The sequence below is a fragment of the Cupressus sempervirens genome, chromosome 6 (assembly GCF_028749045.1).
Source record: "Cupressus sempervirens isolate cs-2001-9-10 chromosome 6, ASM2874904v1, whole genome shotgun sequence".
NCBI lineage: Eukaryota > Viridiplantae > Streptophyta > Pinopsida > Cupressales > Cupressaceae > Cupressus > Cupressus sempervirens.
In genome coordinates, this window is record NC_143123.1 from 641,273,109 (window position 1) to 641,292,038 (window position 18,930).

At 34.2% G+C, this 18,930-nt stretch overlaps 1 protein-coding gene across 6 annotated transcripts in view; it reads left to right on the top strand.

Annotated features, from left to right (window-relative positions):
- LOC149553858 (Met-10+ like family protein) overlaps positions 1-18,930 on the top strand; it is a 169,863-nt gene that overhangs the window by 134,450 nt on the left and 16,483 nt on the right. For all 6 annotated transcript variants that reach the window (XM_089789224.1, XM_089789223.1, XM_089789220.1 and 3 more), the window contains one exon: positions 7,968-8,110. In XM_089789224.1, coding sequence (XP_089645350.1) covers positions 7,968-8,110 — 143 coding nt within the window. The remainder of the gene's footprint in view (positions 1-7,967; positions 8,111-18,930) is intronic.

Here is an 18,930-nt window from a genome sequence, read left to right on the forward strand (position 1 = left end):
TCATCTCTCAACTCATACTCCTCTTGCCAAATACACAATTTTGGGATCTTGCTCGTGCAAGTGAGAGTGAATCCATTTGCAATAATCACCTTAAAGTTAATATTCTTCGTTTTTAATCCTCTTCTTGCAAAACCCTCATCAATAAAATTATGTGTTGCACCTATCAAGATCCTAATTTCTACAAACTAGATAATTGTGCTAGGATACCACCCCTTGTTCTTTTTCATACTATTTAGATGACATTTCTTCCTCACTTATCTATGAATCAGTTTGCTCTTCTGATTTTTTTGACCTTAATTGCACACTTATGAGTTGGCTGCTATGGTTCTCTACTTTGGAAGCACAATTTCTTCATTCTTAAATCATTGAGTTGATTATCATCAAGCTTACACAATATCTTCTTTTTCTGATATGAATATTTATGAGAATGTTTCTTATCTTTTTCATTTTTATGGTGAAAACGTCTTTGCCTGAAATTTACTTCCTAGAAGTAGAAGTTTCCATGTCCCTAGCTCATTTAATTGCTTCTTGAAAGGTGGATGGATTGAAAGCGCTCTAACCCAACCCTTTAAAGGTTTTGATCATAGAAGCGAAAATCGTTTTGGGAAAAAATTGTTAAACCAAAAGAGTAGGATTTTTCGAAAAAAATGGGATACAATCGGGAAAAAATGGGATTAGCGAAAAAATGTAAAAACTTGAAATAAAACATGATTTAAAACAAAAAGAGTGAAGGGTCGCTTCCACATCATAGATATATTAAGAGTAAATAAAAAATAGAGTTTAACTAGTATATTGTACATAATAGATTTTCATTAGTTATAATTTTATATAGAAATTGTTGATTTCATTGCGCTAAACATACCACACTAGCATAAAAGATAAACAACTGTCAAATGTCAATCACAATATAGTTTGCGACTTTGTACAAAGTCAAACCATAAACTAAGTACAAAGTTCCAAAAACTCAAAAGTAGGCAATGGCATGCTAGGCTCCGTTGATTAAATTAAAAAAAGACACTTCTTAGTGATGAACTTGTTAATATTATCTAGGAATTCAAGGTCTAAAGGAAACGTGAGAAGAGAATTTCACATCTACAAAATTGTAAGTGGAAAATTCAAAATTTTGAAGTTTAGTAATTGCATTTTTTAAGATCTTACTAAAAGGACATCCTTAAAAGGTCAAATACATAATAGGATAAACACCTCTAGTTTTGGCAAAACTAACTGAAGCCCATTCCAAGAGAAGTATGAGACCTTAAGTTATCTAATTAACAATCCTCTCTTACCTTGCAATTATCTTCTAGTGGCTTAATGCATTTCTATAACTGCTATAGGCAAAAGGCTTTAATGTCATTGGTATTATCTTCTTTTTGTTAACTATAGTTCCAAAACTTACAATTTATCATAATTGTCATATTTTTGCTGTTGATTGCATAAAATTATAAATGATGATGACTAATTCCGCATGATGTTTCCAAAATTGTTAACTTGTTGTATAAGTTTTTACTGCATAATAGATGAGTATTTACATAAGAAACAAAACATAATAACAATAACAACTATAAAAATATGTATAGCAGAAACAAAAGTTTACAGCTAACATCTGCCACTTAAGCTAATATATGTTATATACTATAGATTAACTCTATACAAAAACTAAAAAACAAAGTTATTGAGAAAAATTAATTACCAACCTAGCAAACATTTGATTAGAGTTTGGAGTCGATGAACTTTTCTCTCACCACAAGCACAAACAAGAAGGAAACAACTGAACTCTCACGTAAACAACAAATAAATGATTTTATCCCTCTATGGCTCCCACGACAACCAAAAGACAATTGATGCTATAGTGTAATGAAAATGTATTTTTATTTTGGGAAATTTCCAATGGGAAATATTATATGATGCTATGTACTAAAAATATCATTATTTTACATATTTGTGGTGGAAAAATCTGATCCTTTTACAATTTGTATAGTTTTGTTGTAATGTTTATAAATTATCTATTTTAATTTATCCCATAGGATGGCAAGAACTCTGCTTTGATACCAATTGTAATGTCCCCTGCTGGAACCTTCATTAATTCATTTTGTTTTTTTTGATTGCAGACTGTTTCCTTTTATTTTCCTTGTTTTATTTCTCAATATTTCTGAACGATTGATTTTACAATGTTGATATTATATATATAGTTCTCAATTCTTAGAGTCACGTCCTTTCGTAAAAATAATTATATCATATTAGTAATAATATAATTTTATTAATATAATTATATATTAGTAACATAACATATATTATATAAATAATAATATAAGTTATATTTCTTATTAATATATATTATTAACATTATTAATTTTTAATACTATTGCATAATATATTTACTTTATATATATATTATTAATAATATATTTAATTCACATATTGAATGTAATATATTATGCAATATTTAGTATGATTATAATAAATCATAACTATATTATTATTTTATTGATTTATTATTTATCTATATTTTATTTGATGGGAATATCACATGTTGATTGCTTAAAATTATAAATGATGATGACTAACTCCGCATGATGTTTGCGAAATTGTTAACTCATATAAGTTTTTACTGCATAATAGATGAGTATTTACATAAGAAACAAAACATAATAAAATATAATAACAATAACAAATATAAAATATGTATAGCAGAAACAAAAGTTTACAGCTAACAACCATTTTAAAGCTATTATATGTTTTATACTATAGTTTATACAAAAACAAAAAAAAAAGTTATTGAGAGAAACTAATTCTCAACCTAGCAAAAAATTGATTAGAGTCTGCAGCCGATGGACTTTTCTCTCACCACAAACACAAACAAGAAGCTGAAAGCAACTGGACTCTCACATAAACAGAAAATAAATGATTTTATCCCTCTATGGCTCCTAGGACAAACGAATGATTTAATCCTTCACAAACACCAACTCCCATGGAAAAAAAAAGAATTAATCCTTGTCTACAGTAGAGTCCCAAGACAACTGCAGATATGTCATTAAGAGATTGCGTGCCAACATCAAATAGAAAAAGAAGACTTTCATTTGGAATAGTTTAGGTTTTCTTGGCAGCACATTTTTGCTCATCTTCAAATGATTAATTGTGACTTTGTTATGATTAAATACAAATTTATCCTAATTAAATGCAATTTTCTGGGCCTAAAAATTGTTGACTGATTTCAGGCAATTTTTTAGGGGAAAAGTCACTACTAGATAATAGGTTCAGAAATTAGACTCTTATTCCTAGCTCAAACCATGGCTGAAAATGAAGCTATTAAATATACAACTTTGCATTTTGTTGGTTAACAGTTTGTTCTCCTATTAGATTTTATAATCTCGACTCTTTTGGTACCCAATGCTTGGAGAGACAAAAGGATGTTCACCAACAAATGGGTCAGTGTATGTACTCTATCACTGCCCTTTGAATTGACTAGGTACAACTTCCTATGATTTGCAATGATATGCAATGAATATGTTTTTATGAGATTAGAAGTTTTGACATTATAAACTCAACTTGAGAGTAGTAAAGGATAATCAAATTGTTTGTAGGCACAAACAATTCAGGCAAAATAGATTTGGACAATCTATCACACCCAATGGAATGACTCTAATAGACTATCTTGAGATTCCCGACTCTTAATTCTATTCTAAAGGCAGTGTTAATCATCTAAATGCAAAGAGGGATGAAAAAAGAGATGCACACGAGGGCAAATGGAATTGCTTTGATTACCAGACTTGAATGAAATGGAATTCAGCAAGTTACCAATAGATTCATACACGTATTCTTCAATTCCCAATTAAATTATCTAACATAATATGCAATGAACAAGAGAGGAAGTAGAATCATATACGATGAAAGTAAATGGAATCACCTCTACTGCAAATATCAAAATGAAATGGAATTCACCTGATTATCACAGGATCACATATAATTGTCCTTCAACTCTTAATGCAAAACCCATGGGCAACAAAGCATGACAAGAAAATAGGGTAAATGGAATTACAGACCAATTCACCATCATGTTTCCTGACCTTTGTATTGTCAAATGAGGTTACATTTATAGTTTGCTATTATCCTTTCTTTTGGTAGAGCAACAATCATATAATAGAAAAGAAAAATAGAATAAAATATGAAATTATCCAATCTCCGTGATATGAGCATGTGGTATCTCTTCTACTGACGATTCTGAATCCCTGGTATTCCTGAAAACACTCCATGACTTTTTATCTTCATGCAATTTCATAAAATCTTGTAGAAAAATCGGTTATTCTTCATCTTCTGTTGTTTCGCGCCAAATTGTGTATTTCATATTCCAATGGTCATTGGAACTTTGAATTCCCATCGTTGATCTCAAATTGACGGTTGAGATTAAAACTTTATAACTTTCCTTTATAACTTCCTCCACGGTTCCCTAAAGTGGATTTCATTTGAACTTTATAATATAACATTATTTTCCCAATAAAGGCATCCACATAGAAGGAAATCATTACTTTATTAATGAAAAATAGCTTCGAGCATTAAATAAGTCCCAGCAAGTGATAATCAAATACTAGAGACTGAGCTCCTTCCAACAAGCTATCACACAGACAAATCGATCCAAATGGAGCTAGAAAACTCCTTATTACTCCAAAATGGCTAAACACTTAGCCTTATTTAAATTATTAAAATGCTAACTGAGGAGAATATTTAAATATATTAAAATATTTCCCGAGTAGCAAAGGAACAACCCAAACACCTCTAAAACATGAAACTAAGTTTGTGACCTACCTGTGACTGATGCTGGACAATTTGGGCCAACTGGCAGTCACACCCTCAAATCTAGGGATTCTCCTAAAATATAGGGAACACACCCAAGTCTCCTAAAATTGAGACTAGGGGGTGATCTCATAGAACCTCAACTTTGGAAACGTCAGCGCCTCCTAAAAGGTAGGAATCTCCTACAAGCAAGGATCTGCCTCCTAAAATCAAGGAACTGCTCTCAACTTATCTACTACTACTTGTAATACCAAATCCAAATGCTGAAAACCTTGACTGAGTCCCTAATCACCATTGCCAGCCTACGAGACTCCATAATAGGCTAACTCTCATGTCACTGCAAAGACAGAGCTAAAAAGGGGACATGACAATATGGTTGTCTTCCCTTTGTTTTGATGGTGGCTCTGGAAAAGTAGCTACTTGTTGGCTTTGTCTAGATGGAGGAGGAGCAGTGGTGCAGAGCATTAGAGAGCTTCTCTAAATCTGCATATCAAATGACAATTACCGTCATCAAAATGACAGGATAGAGGCAAACATTTCACAATCACATACATTCCTTCACAAGAAACATGTATTCCACTATTTAACCGTTCACATTCCAGTAACAATCTTCTGCTCACATTAACATTCCTCTGTCATTTTGTGCACTGTAGAACACTCTGTCGATGGTGACTTCACTCCCAAACATTTTATTTATAAACTCAGATAAATCAAAACCGGTACCAATCTTGAAGCAATTAGGATGCCATGTTTAATCATAGAAAGAAAGACCAATAACATATTCAGAAACAGAACTTTAAATTGGATTTTGAATCAGATTTCCATACTAATCAATCACAGCAAAAGCCATAAAATCCAAGATTTCAGTTTGTGCTCTCATTGTAATTTGTAAACGGTAAAAAAAACTCAAAACCATTCACCCAAAGTAGCAGACTTTGCTTTTGGTTGGTGTGCCCTTTAAAATCAGTAACAGTCTGCATGAGCTGATAGGGCATTTCAAATTGGAATTTAATTCTTAGACCGATACCAATTTTCCCAAATTGGAACAAAATGAAATTGCCTTCAAGTCAACCGATTCTTGAATCAGTTTCACATACTACTGATCTGTTAACATAAACCAGATTCACATTAAGTACTCAAACCGATGCCATTTCATGCATTTTTCATGAATCGGTTCAATGCAAACAATGCTGACCAAAAGTATTTCAATTATTTACATTTTCTAATCACTACTTGGATCGGCTATCAAGGCCCGATAATTTTCAACACTGTCCATTTTGTTTACCAACCGATTCTTGGATAAGACCATGCTAAAACTATAATCATAGGAAAACTGATTCTTAGGACTGCTGATGGAACGTCCTGCCAATACCTTCATACTAGAATCGGTTTGTTCCAGATAAACCTGATACCATTAAACAAATTTAGATACTCAACGCATCCAGTAACACAGAACCCAACTCCATTCAAAACAATGGTTTTGAAATGCATTTAAAAAAACCACCAAATACATTCAAATGCCGCAGTCTGATACCGTTGAAAGGAAAACAATTGAAGCAGTTTTAAACACAGTCCAGAACCGACACCAAAATAAAACTGTATTGATTCGTACACTACAAAATATGTGTATATCAGAGTCTTGGCTGTCGACAGCCAGAGGGCCGATTATGGCTTTCACATTCTTTCCTCCCTCTGGACTAATGTTCATTTGGAACCCTTACAATCATTAAATTGTTATTCTTGACGGTTATCAAGACTGACCACTCAACTTCTTTTTCCAATGCATCGGTTACATTTTTGGTATATGAGATACAACATTGCAAAATTCCCAATTTGGCAATGTTGGATTATACATAGTTTAATAAATCATTATATTGGATCCCTTAACACTTATGCCATTTGGGCTTTAGAAATGACATTGGACGCAAATAAACTCATCATATTTCTTTTAGGTCGAGATGCCCTGCACCAAGCACTCCTTTTTTGTTTAGAAGGGACATTCAATTTTGTCTTTTTTAAATATGGAGTTGCATAGGTTGTCCTTCTGCTTGGGGTATAGGATCCATAGGGTTGGGCTTAGAGACCCATTCTTGTGTCCATCTAACCTCGTGCCTTTCCCTAATATCCATATCTTCTATCTTCTCTAGAGAAAGATCTACATTGTAGATAGGAACATCATAGATGTTCTTGGAACTATACAAGGGATGTACCCTATTCTCAGTATCTTTGGTGTTGTCCACCTCTGTTAACCACATTCTTGAAGTTAAGTGGACAGGCTTTAAGTCCATTCTGCATTGATCTTTGACTCACTTCATTGTTATGTACACAGTTAACCTAGTGATCTTCTACTTTGGGCTCATGTCTGAAGTGAGCCCCAATAATTTGGCTCATCTTGCCAATGGGCTCAAATTTTACCTTAATTGATATTTTTGTAGGAATATGGACGATAGTGGTCTCCCCATATTTCTGTCAATCTCCAATCCAGTGCTGGTGGAGAAGATGACAGATGATTTCTCCTGAGTGGGACCAAGCATAGTGGTTTGCCAACATTCTTTAATTCCTCAACCCTTTATTCTTATGCGTTTTCTAATTTCTTATCTAGGTTAGAAAGTCTTATAGTCTGGTTTATTTTTAGACAATGACTAAACTATAATGTACTATTCCACATTTGTTTTTGATGTCTACCATGACATGTTCGATTGTAGTCAATCTACTGCGACATGTTCGATTGTAGTCAGAGACATTGCAGATTGCATCTTGTCTAGGAATAATAGGTCCAGATTCATACAGATGTGTTGTGTTGCTTCAAAATTATATCATAGTAAGCTATAATTTTTTTTAATGCATAAATATATGTTGTGTTATAATATTTTGAACCCTAATTCTAACTATAGCTGACTCAAAAATTTCTGACCATTCATTTCTCTTGCAGATGTTTTCTGGTAGTTTTGAGAGACATTTAATAATATCTCTGCATGATAATTTTTTGTACTGTTAAACCCTGAATGTTTACCATTCAATAGTAAAGGGGTCAATTTTCATGTTGATATGGATAGTATTTTTGAAAACAAATTATTTTCATCCTCTACTGAACATGGTTTTCATAGACATAATATTTGCTGATAATTCATGCATTCTTATTTTCAATTGACATTCTTTGTACCCTTGTTGGAATGTAGGTGATGTCTTTTCTGGCGTTGGTCCCTTGTCCATTGCTGCTGCAAAGAAAGTGAACAGAGTGTATGCAAATGATTTAAATCCATCTGCTGTTAAATATCAAATGAAGAATATTGCTCGCAATAAAGTTCATGGTAAAGTTGAGGTAATGGCAGATAGTGCTCCAACATTGTGGTATATGTCTTGTAAGGGGAAAATGAATGGAGATAGGAGAAAAATAGATATTAAATGAGGTAGAAAGAATGTATCTCGTGGTTGGAAGAATTACACTTGCAGAATTTAATAAAAGTCAACATTGCTATTGTTATTTGCCAACTCATTAGATACATTTTTATCGCTACGAGATTAATAAACTATAAAATATCATCTATACTACTAGGTAGGCAAGTTATTACAGATTACAATTCTCAAATTAGAAAAATATTTGTCACCTTATTTTCATATTTATTTTGAGGAGAATTGGGGATTGGCTGCTATCATTTGAGAATGATATGGGCATCCAATTGGATAATTGCTCAAAAATGTTCCTACCCTTGTTGAATGACTTATTGGTCACAATTTTTTATATTGACTTAAGAGAGTCATTGTGTTAGGGTTGAAGTCATTATTATATTCCTTTTTATTGTAAATTCCTTTGAGTTTGGATTTTGGCAGTAGATCGAAGCATCTATTCTTGCTTGGTTTATTCTATTCTCGCCAGATAATATTTGTGTTCTAAGTGTTTATGTTTATCATTTGATCAGCTGCTTCATATTTAAAGAAAGACTAGTAAATGATACTAATGATGATTTGGGTTTGAGGTTAGGTGTCGAGCTTGGAGAGGTTACAAATGATAATTAATGTCTAATTAATTCAAAATTGGCATATACTGATTCATCCAGACCATCAGTAAATATGTGTGCTTAACAATTGGCATGACAGCTAAGTTCCCTAGAATAAGATTAACAGCTTGAAGTAGATTTGGGATGACACATTCAGTTACTCAAGCAGGACGCTACAAATGAGGAACCATTTTTTGATGGATCTAATTACGAGTTTTGGAGTGTAAGGATTGAAGCCCAGTTGATGGCCCTAGAGTTTGATGTTTGACACATAGTCTGCAAACTCTTCGAGTACTTTATTTTTTTTCTTAGAGATAAGAAAACTGGGTAAAAATGTCAACGTAAGTGAAATGCTGGTAAAGATGCGTTTACAACATGTTTTTGCCATAAAAACATGCATTTTCTCTTTTGAGGTCTTCATTTTTAATTCAGTGCTTTGATAACTCTAATAAAAATATGTTTAAGAGATTTTAACTTTTAGTACTTTCTATTGTCAAAGGCAACAATGAATACACTAGTTATGGTATAGATAGATGTATTTGTAGCTAGTTATGAGATGAGGATTGATAATGACATATCTTCATAGAAAATAGGTGGCATTGGAAGTGTCCAAAAAGAAAGAAGACTCACACTTTGATGATGAATTAGTTCCGACAAAACAATCTTTATCAAAAAGTTGCAGAGAGGTTCCCAATTAAACAGCGGCAATTTAAAATGTTCTAATTGTGTTAACTTGGACTCAAAGGTTAATTTTTTACTTCATTTGGCATGGTTTTCCCCCAGATTTGTCTACAGGGGTTTGTAGGCATCACCTCCAAGATGAGGTCAAGGGGCAGCACCCCTTGTAGGGTCTTAGGGCAGAGCCCCAAGTGCACCATTGACTTTATTATTGTAAAAGGCATCAGGAGTTAATTTTCTATTGGACGACTTATTCTAGCCCTAATTTAATAAGCGACAAAAAACTTATATAAAACGGCTTAGAGTTAGGGATTTCATAATGTATGATGATTTAGTAGCTTTTTGCAATGGTATTGAGTTGTAAGGAATTTGGGATTTACTTAGGTTGAAATCAACGGATAATAATAATATTGGACTTGGTGTTGGTGGATGTAGCGTAGGGTTTGGTTGAACCACGTCAAATCTTTGGGTCATGTGTTCTCTTATGTGTGTTTTATTATTTTTTGATATTGGTCATATTTGCATGTAATTGTTACTTCTGTCTGGTTAATCCTAACAATATGAATAGAGACAAGACAATGCATAAACTTGAAGAAAGGTAGATGGAGTTGTGATGCTTGGGGACATCTCATTTGCTAATATTACTATTAAGGTACTTGTAGTCTTGATGGTGGAAAGACCAAAACATATACATTTTATTGTATACAGAAGGTATGAAATAAAATCTTGCAAGAGAGAGTCATATGTGTGATCATAGTTGGAATCTCGCCAAAACAAAAAATATTGCCAAGGCTTGAAAAAAGCTGAGGGAAAATTGACTTATTTTTGACAAAAATTTGATAAGAAACTTGGGAACTTAAAAAATTGCTTTAATTTATTTAGAAATGCATTTGTTTTTGCAAAACACATTGAGAAGATGCATCCAAGAGTCAATAAATGGGAACTTGAAACAAACAAATAAAGTCTAGATATATTTAAATGCAAAGTGGGTACAAAATCACATTCTTATGACGAATGTTGATGGCTGGAAGCAAAATAGTAAATACTTATTATAAAATGAAAAGTAGATACATCATTACAATTACATCTTCCTCTTCCTAATTCTAGTAAAAACTAAGGTAGAGATAGAATTAGAGGGTCTTGTCCTAAAATCTTGTCGGGCTTGACTGTGCCTCCTTGCTTTGTATGTCCGACTTAATCTATGACTCGTCCTCCATCCTGGATGTAGCTTCTCCTGGCAATAACAACGACTTCTCATTCGTCTTATCCTACTCCTGAATGACATCCAGTGTGAAAGAAAATCTCCCTCTTTTATAGCTCGCCTCTCCAAATCATTGACATTATCCTTGTAAACAATGATGACTTGTTTTGTGTTGTTCAATCACTATAAGGATCTAAATCATCTAAATCAATTAGACCAACTGCTGCTTCCTTTGCCTTCCTTATGCAGTGAGGCCCTCCATGACCTCTCCATATCTGAGTAAAAATCTTCAAACTTAAAACAGGGGTTGAGGAAGTACCCTGCTGCAATGGGTTGGTGGAGCTGATTGTTTAACCTTCTATCAATGATTTCCCAGATGGGATCAAATTTAAGTATATCACCCTTGTAGTAGTTTTTTATAGACTTCTTGGTCATATCCATAGCCCCATAAAGATACCCCATTGGGATTTGGTAAAAATCCAGTCACAAAATAGGATGACCAGCCACAGCGTGTGAGGCAGAGTCTCTCCTACCTTAAAGGGAAGGCTCCCCCTTCTCACCGTTCCTTGGATCAACTCAAAGTAAGCAAGAAGTCGAGAGATTTTATAAATAGTGTGTTACTAATATTCTTTCTTCTTAACTTTCAAGAAATGATCCACTTACTTGTAGATCGAATAATGGGCAAGGTGAATCTCTAACTACACTTCTATCAAGAGCTGGAAACAGTGATATCGATCAACTTTTACTAACTCAAAGGCTAGCTAAAATGTATTGGTTTGGCTCTAAGTCTGGTTGTACTTCTATATGGAAAAAGGTTTACAATTAGGGCACAAAGACTCCTAAAAGTAAGAATACTCAACTATTTTGCAAATTAAGAAGAAAATATAAGCTACAGACAAAGCTTCCAGCTATACACTTTCACAATTGCTCCTGGTCAAAGCTCTGGCTTCAATTGCTTAACTCTTTTCTATTCAATTTACGTGATATAATTACCAATAACACAAGATAATACGAATCAAAGATAACTTGGGTGAATTATAGACAAAGCTTACAATTCAGACAAATAACAATCTCACTTAATCAAAGTTAAGTATCAAATGCTCTTTTGTATTCACTTTCTCTCAAAATAATGCTCACACAAACAAAGTTCTATTGGCACAATTTCTCTAGAGCTCTTGCATAAAAATAATGATAATTTTACAATGAGGGGGCACTCCTTTATATAGTTAAAGAAGTTGAGAAAAAGGTGGAGGAAAAAGTGGGAGCAACTCAACCAACACTTAGTCTTACTACAAAAAATAAAGGGTTACATGCAATTGCACATGCAACTCGCATTACATCTTTTTACATACATGTAAACTTGCATTACATGTAATTATGCTTTTTCATGTAATGCGTTCTTCTACAACTACTAACATGAAACAAAACAACAATCTTTGAGATTGTTTCTTAGTGCCTTGAATTTGACAATGATGTCATGCACTGTTGGAAGATCAGTAATTTCCATAGTCTTCGATATGGCTTCAACCCCTACGACATTTGCATATGCTGATTGCACAATTTTGGAATTTTCTGTTGTAGTATCTAACAAGTGTTTTGTCAAAGATTTATACAAAACAAACTTGTTCATCATATGTGAACCAAAATCTTCGGAATCTACATCAGTATTGATCCTGTTGGTATATTCTGAATTTGCTATCTTTGTTGCACTAAGATTACTAGATTCATCAGTAACACAACATCCCATCTGTTCCAAATCACAAATGCCACTTGTTTCAACTGCTTGACAATCTTCAAAAGCCCCTTGCAACTTTGTAATCCACTTCCTTAATGTATCCTCCTTGTAACAAATGAACCCTTGAAATCTGGAGAACATTTCACATGACGGAAGAATATCACATGAGACCATAGCATCCAGATCAAATTTTATCATTTCATCACAATCATCAAGGATTTCTTTCAGGTTATCTGCTTCTAGAGTCAAAGAAGAAATTAAGTTTTGTTCCATTTCATTCTTCTCTTTGACACGCCTAAGAACTGCAAATGTCTTTGTGATGGCTCAAACTCCTTTAGAAATGATTTCTTGTATCCAAGACTTAATAGCTTCAATTAGCTTTCTTTCTTTAGACGTTTGAGACATAACAACAACAGTTTGAGAAGATTGTTTCTGAATAACTTCATTCAAACGAGAGATCTCCCGTTTCAACTGATTCATCTTTTCCCAAAGTTCATGATTAATGCATCTGAGCATCTTGCAAACAACCCAAACATGATTGCTTTCCAATTTCAACCTTAGTAATCTTGTAGTCAGAACGAGTAAGTTCCTCAATAGGTTTATCTACTAAGGGCTCAACAACCTCAACAAATTTAGTTTTATTAGAATCAACCAAAATTTTGGAAACAATCTTATCTTTCAAAGATTTGGATTTAGTCTTCTTAACAAGAAGATTGTTAGGAGGAACAACCACTTTCCTTATCTTTGTTGTTATTTTACTCAACCATGCAGGCAGGCTCAAACTTTCATCCATAGAAGCAGGCACAGTGGAGACCATTGGCATTGATCCAGATTGTATATCCGTAGTGACTGAGCAAGATTCAGTCTGCACCGCTGAAGGCATAGGAACATGTTGAGAAGACTCCATCATGAAGAGTTCAAATCCTGTCAAAGATGTATCAAGTTGGGAAACTTGACCACTGGTAAGAGGCGGAAAATCTTCAAACACATTTGCTAAGTGATCATACTGTTCATGTGCAGGGATGCGAGGAGCAGCAGAGGAAATAGGAAGAGCCATGTTATTAATTTCCAAGACTGGAATGGAAGGAGTGAGAATAGTGGAAAATGAATCCACATCATCATCAACCTCATTCAAAAGGGGCTCTTCGTGTATCGAAGACGTACAGGCTTGTGCAAGCTTTGGAGGAGATATGGTCATGATTTCTCCTCCTTCATCTAAATCTCCTTTATCAGATTCTGTTTCCAATTCTTCTTTTGATTCTGCCGCTGATTCTTGAATTGGCTCAGGAACTTGAGATGATTTAGTTCCTTTTCTGCCTTTCAATTTGAATTTGAGGGAACTTTTAGCATTTTAAGATGAGACACCATCTTTCCTTGTAATATCCAGTTGTGATTTCCTACCAGGAGGACCAAAACTTCCACAATCCAGGCCCATCTTAGGATTTACTCTTTTAAGGCCTTCACTTTTCAACCATTTGTTAGTATTTACTATGATGGATTGAAACTTGTCCATGATAGATGTACCTTCTTTTTGTTGCCATTGAATAGGAAAAGGGCACTTCTTATCAAAGCCGGCTTGATAAAATTCCGGATCAAGGATGTCACCATCATCTTCAACTTGAAAATCTGAAGGGATTTGCAACATGTTAAGATCAATTATTTGCTGCAAGGTTATTCTGTAGTAATCCATCTTCATGATGTCAAGTTCTGTTCTCATATCAATCCAAATGTCCTCAATGCGATGAACATTAGTATAGGCTCTTTTTATCTAAGAATTCATTTCTCGATAGTCAAAATCAAACTATCCTTGAACTTTTTCAATGTAATCAACTACAATTCTGCTTCCATATTCTTTGCTTTAGGCACAGAAGTAATTGAATAATTGCCAATAGCCAAAGGCTTAGCTGAGGTAATGCCAAATCCGGGCCTATGTGAAGCATGCTGATCACTTTGCACGTCCATGAGTTGTCTAGCTAACTCCATTAGAATGATTCAATCTGTAACATACCTAGGTAAGGTTTACAGCTCTCCCTTGAAATATCCAACTCTCAAATATGTGAAAGTGGAAAACTGAAGAAAAATACAGCCGTACTAGTTTACTTTCTCCCATGCTGCATCAGATACTGTCTTGATGGACAACTGCTTATCAAACAAGCACCTAAAATGTCCGAAGAAGGCATCTTGGGCTCTTTTGTAGTGGAATTTACTATTTGCCAAAGTGATTTTGTCATTGTAATCCCAAATAGGAACTTGAAGACGATCTCCTTTAGTAGAAAGACTAAAAAAAGACCCCATTGCAGCAGCAATGTAAACTAGATAAGAATTCATATAAAAAGGCACTGATGTTCCCACATTACATATCTGCTGGCAAAGTATAGTACCGATAAGTTTTTCCAAAAAGATGTGTTCTTTATTCTCCATAATTTGAAACATAAACTGTACATCCACGGCTCAAAATCAGAAGAATTGTTAAGGCCACAAATCTTGTTGAGAAGGATGATGAGATCCTTATACTGTTGTTTGAAATTTGATCGATGAATAGTCTTTGGCCATTTGGAAAAATTGCTTCTTATATTGTCTAACCAGTAAAGGTTGACATACTTCTGCTAATTACTCTTTTGCTCATTCCAACAAACCAATGATGATTCTTTAGTCAAATTAGCACATTCTGATGTATGCGAAACTTTAAAGATTTGTTCTATGATTTCAGGATCAAGGCTAATGACAACCTTGCTGTCAACATCTTTGATAGTCCTTGTCTTAGGAGTAAACCACTGTGCACATCCATAAATAATGTCAGGTTCTATGGCCACCATAGGAAACGTAGAGACCAACTGAATGTTGCGTCTCTTAATGCACTTCATTTCATGACTAGCCGGAGCTTCAATTCTTTGTAGAAAATCAACCACGTCTACATGAGCAATCTTCGTGTCCAACACATTATCCAAAACAAATGTGACTGAAGGAACTACATGAGCCAATTCTTTATCATATTGATATTTCATTTTGCGTTTGGATTTGGATGGCGAGGACATATCTTGTGTTTGTGCTGCAACACAAAATTCCCAAAACATAAATACATCATCAAAAGGAATCTCCATGCAAGTGGATTCCAAAGCAGTAGTGAAGATTTGAAAAAGGATTGAAGATTTCACAAATCCAACAAAGTGACTTCAAAGAGAAGGCATATGCATATGCAATGGAATGGAAATTGAAATGAAATGAACGGAATGTGGAATGAAATGATATGAAAGTGTAAAAATGGAAAATGGAAAGAAATGGAATGGAATGAAAATGTGTGAAGGTGAAATGTATGGGAATGAGTGCAAAGTGAAAGTTGCTGATTTCAAAAGTGACTTAGCGTTTTCAAGGCTTTATTGTATGAAAAATGAGTACATATAAATGCAACATGTAACGGGAGGTGAAGGGTGAAATGAGATGCAAACGTGAGTGAAGGATACACTTTACATATATGTGCATATGAAGGTCAAGATGTAAAGCATGGAATGAGGCAGAAATATGTATTTACTCATGTAAGCACAAATGCGTATGTACAGATGGAAATGAAAAATGGAGGTGAGATAATGAGTTTTATAGTCACTTTTGGGGAAAAGGAGAAATCAAAGTACACGAGAAGCGAAAATGACATCTTTTTTGACTTTCCAAAATGTGACTTTTAGTCAAAATTAGACCTTTTGGATGCAATTACACGTAAAACATTTCGTGTAATCATGTCGTGTGAATGGAAGTGAAAAGTGAGATAGGTGAAAATGGAAGCAGAAAATGGGATTACATGCATGTGCAAGTGGCGAATGAGATGGAAAACATGTAATCGCATTTTGTTGAGTGAAAAATGAAGTGTCACGACATGGAAATTGAATGTGAAAGATGACGATGCTTTCGCATGAAATGAAGCAAAAACAAGTTTTTGGGAAAATACTTTTAATTTTTCCAAGTGAAGAAAAGCTGGCAAACAAACGCAAAATACAAAACACAAAAGAAACAACGTACCTTCGAAAATAACTCAAACATGCCAAGATGCAATGCACTTCAAAGCTCAAATTCAAAATTTGGACTTGGGAAAGAACCAAAAATATGAAAATGAATGAAAACTTCATATTTAAAGGAAAAATGCACTTTCCATGGCAAAGATCTTCACAAATGACAACCATCTAATAATTTCATGCATAAAATCAGCAAGATAAGCATGAATTAAATTGTAAGAAGGAAAAAGTCCACTTACATGAAGATTAAGTGCCAAATATGAAGGAAAAAGATGCTCCAATGTTTGAAAAACTCTTTAAAAATGGTGAGACCTTTTCTAACCTTGCAAATTCGAATGGGAGAGGGCAATGGACAAGGAGAAATTGTTGTAAGATGCCAAAACGTGCCCTAGAAACTCTCCATATTCCAACGTTTTTGAAGATGAAAACTCATGGAACATTTTTGGAAAAAACGTGTTTCACCAAAAATCTCAAGCAAATTGATTTGGTCTTTAAACATCAAAATATGAACCAATATGCAATGCAATCATCTAATAAGAGCAAATCGATTCATCTTCATGTAAAAACATTGATCAAAAATGAAGATTTTTGGAGTTTTCTTCAAAAACGTGCCCTAGGATTGGGCTTTCAAAAATGATTTTCAGCTTGTTAAATTTGTCTTTGATGCAAGCAAACTCGTCACCAAGAAAAAATGCCTTGAATGAAAAAGATTTTGTGCAAATCCATGAAGAAAATCTTGAGTTATGGCCAAAATTGGATTCTTGGGGAGCAAGTGCATGTCTTCCTCCAAAATCGGACCTTTTGAAGTCACATACATTTTAAAATATGCCATAAAGTGAAATGACATTTTTTGGAGTGCATAACATGTTTTAAAATATGCTTATGAGTAAAATTAGACCTTTTGAGGTCACTTGCATATTTTTAAGTGTATCTCACCTTTTAGATGTTTAGGCATAAAAACTTGACTTTTCATGTCATAGCATCAAAAAGGTCCACTTATTGTGAACTTTTGATGTAATGACATGAAAAGTTTCCTCCAAAGTGAATTTTATATGCAATGGCATGTAAAGAGTCCACTTTTCATAGTTTTTACATGCAATTGCATATAAAAAGTCCACTTTTGAAAGCTTTTAGTCATGTAATTCACTTCAAATTATAAAAAGTTACCAAATGGGTCAAAAACAATATTCATTTATCATATTATTAAATGTAATACACAAACATCATTTTACAGTGACATTTAAATAAGTACTTGATTTTTAAAACTTAAAATTTAAAATGAAACTATATAGCTATATAGTTACTTTAAATGAAAAATTAAAAAGTAACTCAACTTAAAATTATAATATAAAGTGCACTATAGTCACTTTAAGTTATAAATTTAAAGTAAAAGTAACTTAAAAACATAACAAAAAGTGAGTATAATGTTATATTTTTTAAAAAGTGAATGTCAAATTGAAAATATAACATCATATTTATAATTCGTGCTGTTGCATCTAAAATATCCACTTTTGAGGCACTAAAATGAGCATACTCTTGACTGGCAACTCCGATTGACCTCTAGGTTAGAGCGAATCGAAGGGGAAATTGAAAGGCATGACATGAGCAAAACCAAAAGACTAAAAATAAGCAAACACTAACTCAACAGCAAAGAATGGATTGTGAAGGCTTAAAAAATCAAGCAAAGGCTCGACAGAAAGTAAAATGAAAAAGACTTGACGAAGGCCTTAAGTAAAACAATTTGATATACGAATTGAAATGGATCAATCGATCAACATTAAGCAATTGAATATCAAATTCAAGCTTAGAGAAACACGAAACTAGCTTGAAAAAGTTGTGCTGTTACCAACATTTTGTGGTGACAAAATGCAGGACAACACGTGCGGATGCGTAAATCCTTCTGAGTCTGCGTATTAACCTCCATAGCTACCTTTAGAAGAAGCACTGCATCCACAGTCTAGGCCTTAGCTGTCTGCAATTCTTGCTCGACCGCTTGTAGTCTTTGTTCAGCCATCTCCTTGTCCCACAAAAATGCTGCGCGCTCGGCTATGCACGTTGCTTGTTGGCTAACCAAGTCAGTGGCTAGTTTCTCTCGAGTCTCCCTCTCAATTGTCATAGATCTCTCTGTTGCGATCCTCTCTGATGCTTTGTTCGCCTCTGCACGCCTATGAGCATAGTAGATGCCTTTATATAACCCCACTATCTCCTGTGTCAACTTCTCCATCGGAGTGTTGCACAGTCCCAGCCCAGGCTCTATGGCCCAATCAACCAAAATCTCTGGTGTCTTCACTGCTGGCCATCCCCTGGTCTCAAAGAAAGAGTGAAAACGCTTAAGACAAACCCCTCGAATATAAGCTCGGATCAAACGTAACTCCCTCCTACGAGTTAAAGCCTGGCATGCAACGATGCGTCCTTTCTCCATCACAACTTGCATAGCTTTGAGGTATGCCTTGCATCTATCCTCATCCGACCCATAATCCTTTTTTCCCACATCGTTGAGAATCCACTCCCCGTTAGTATCCATCC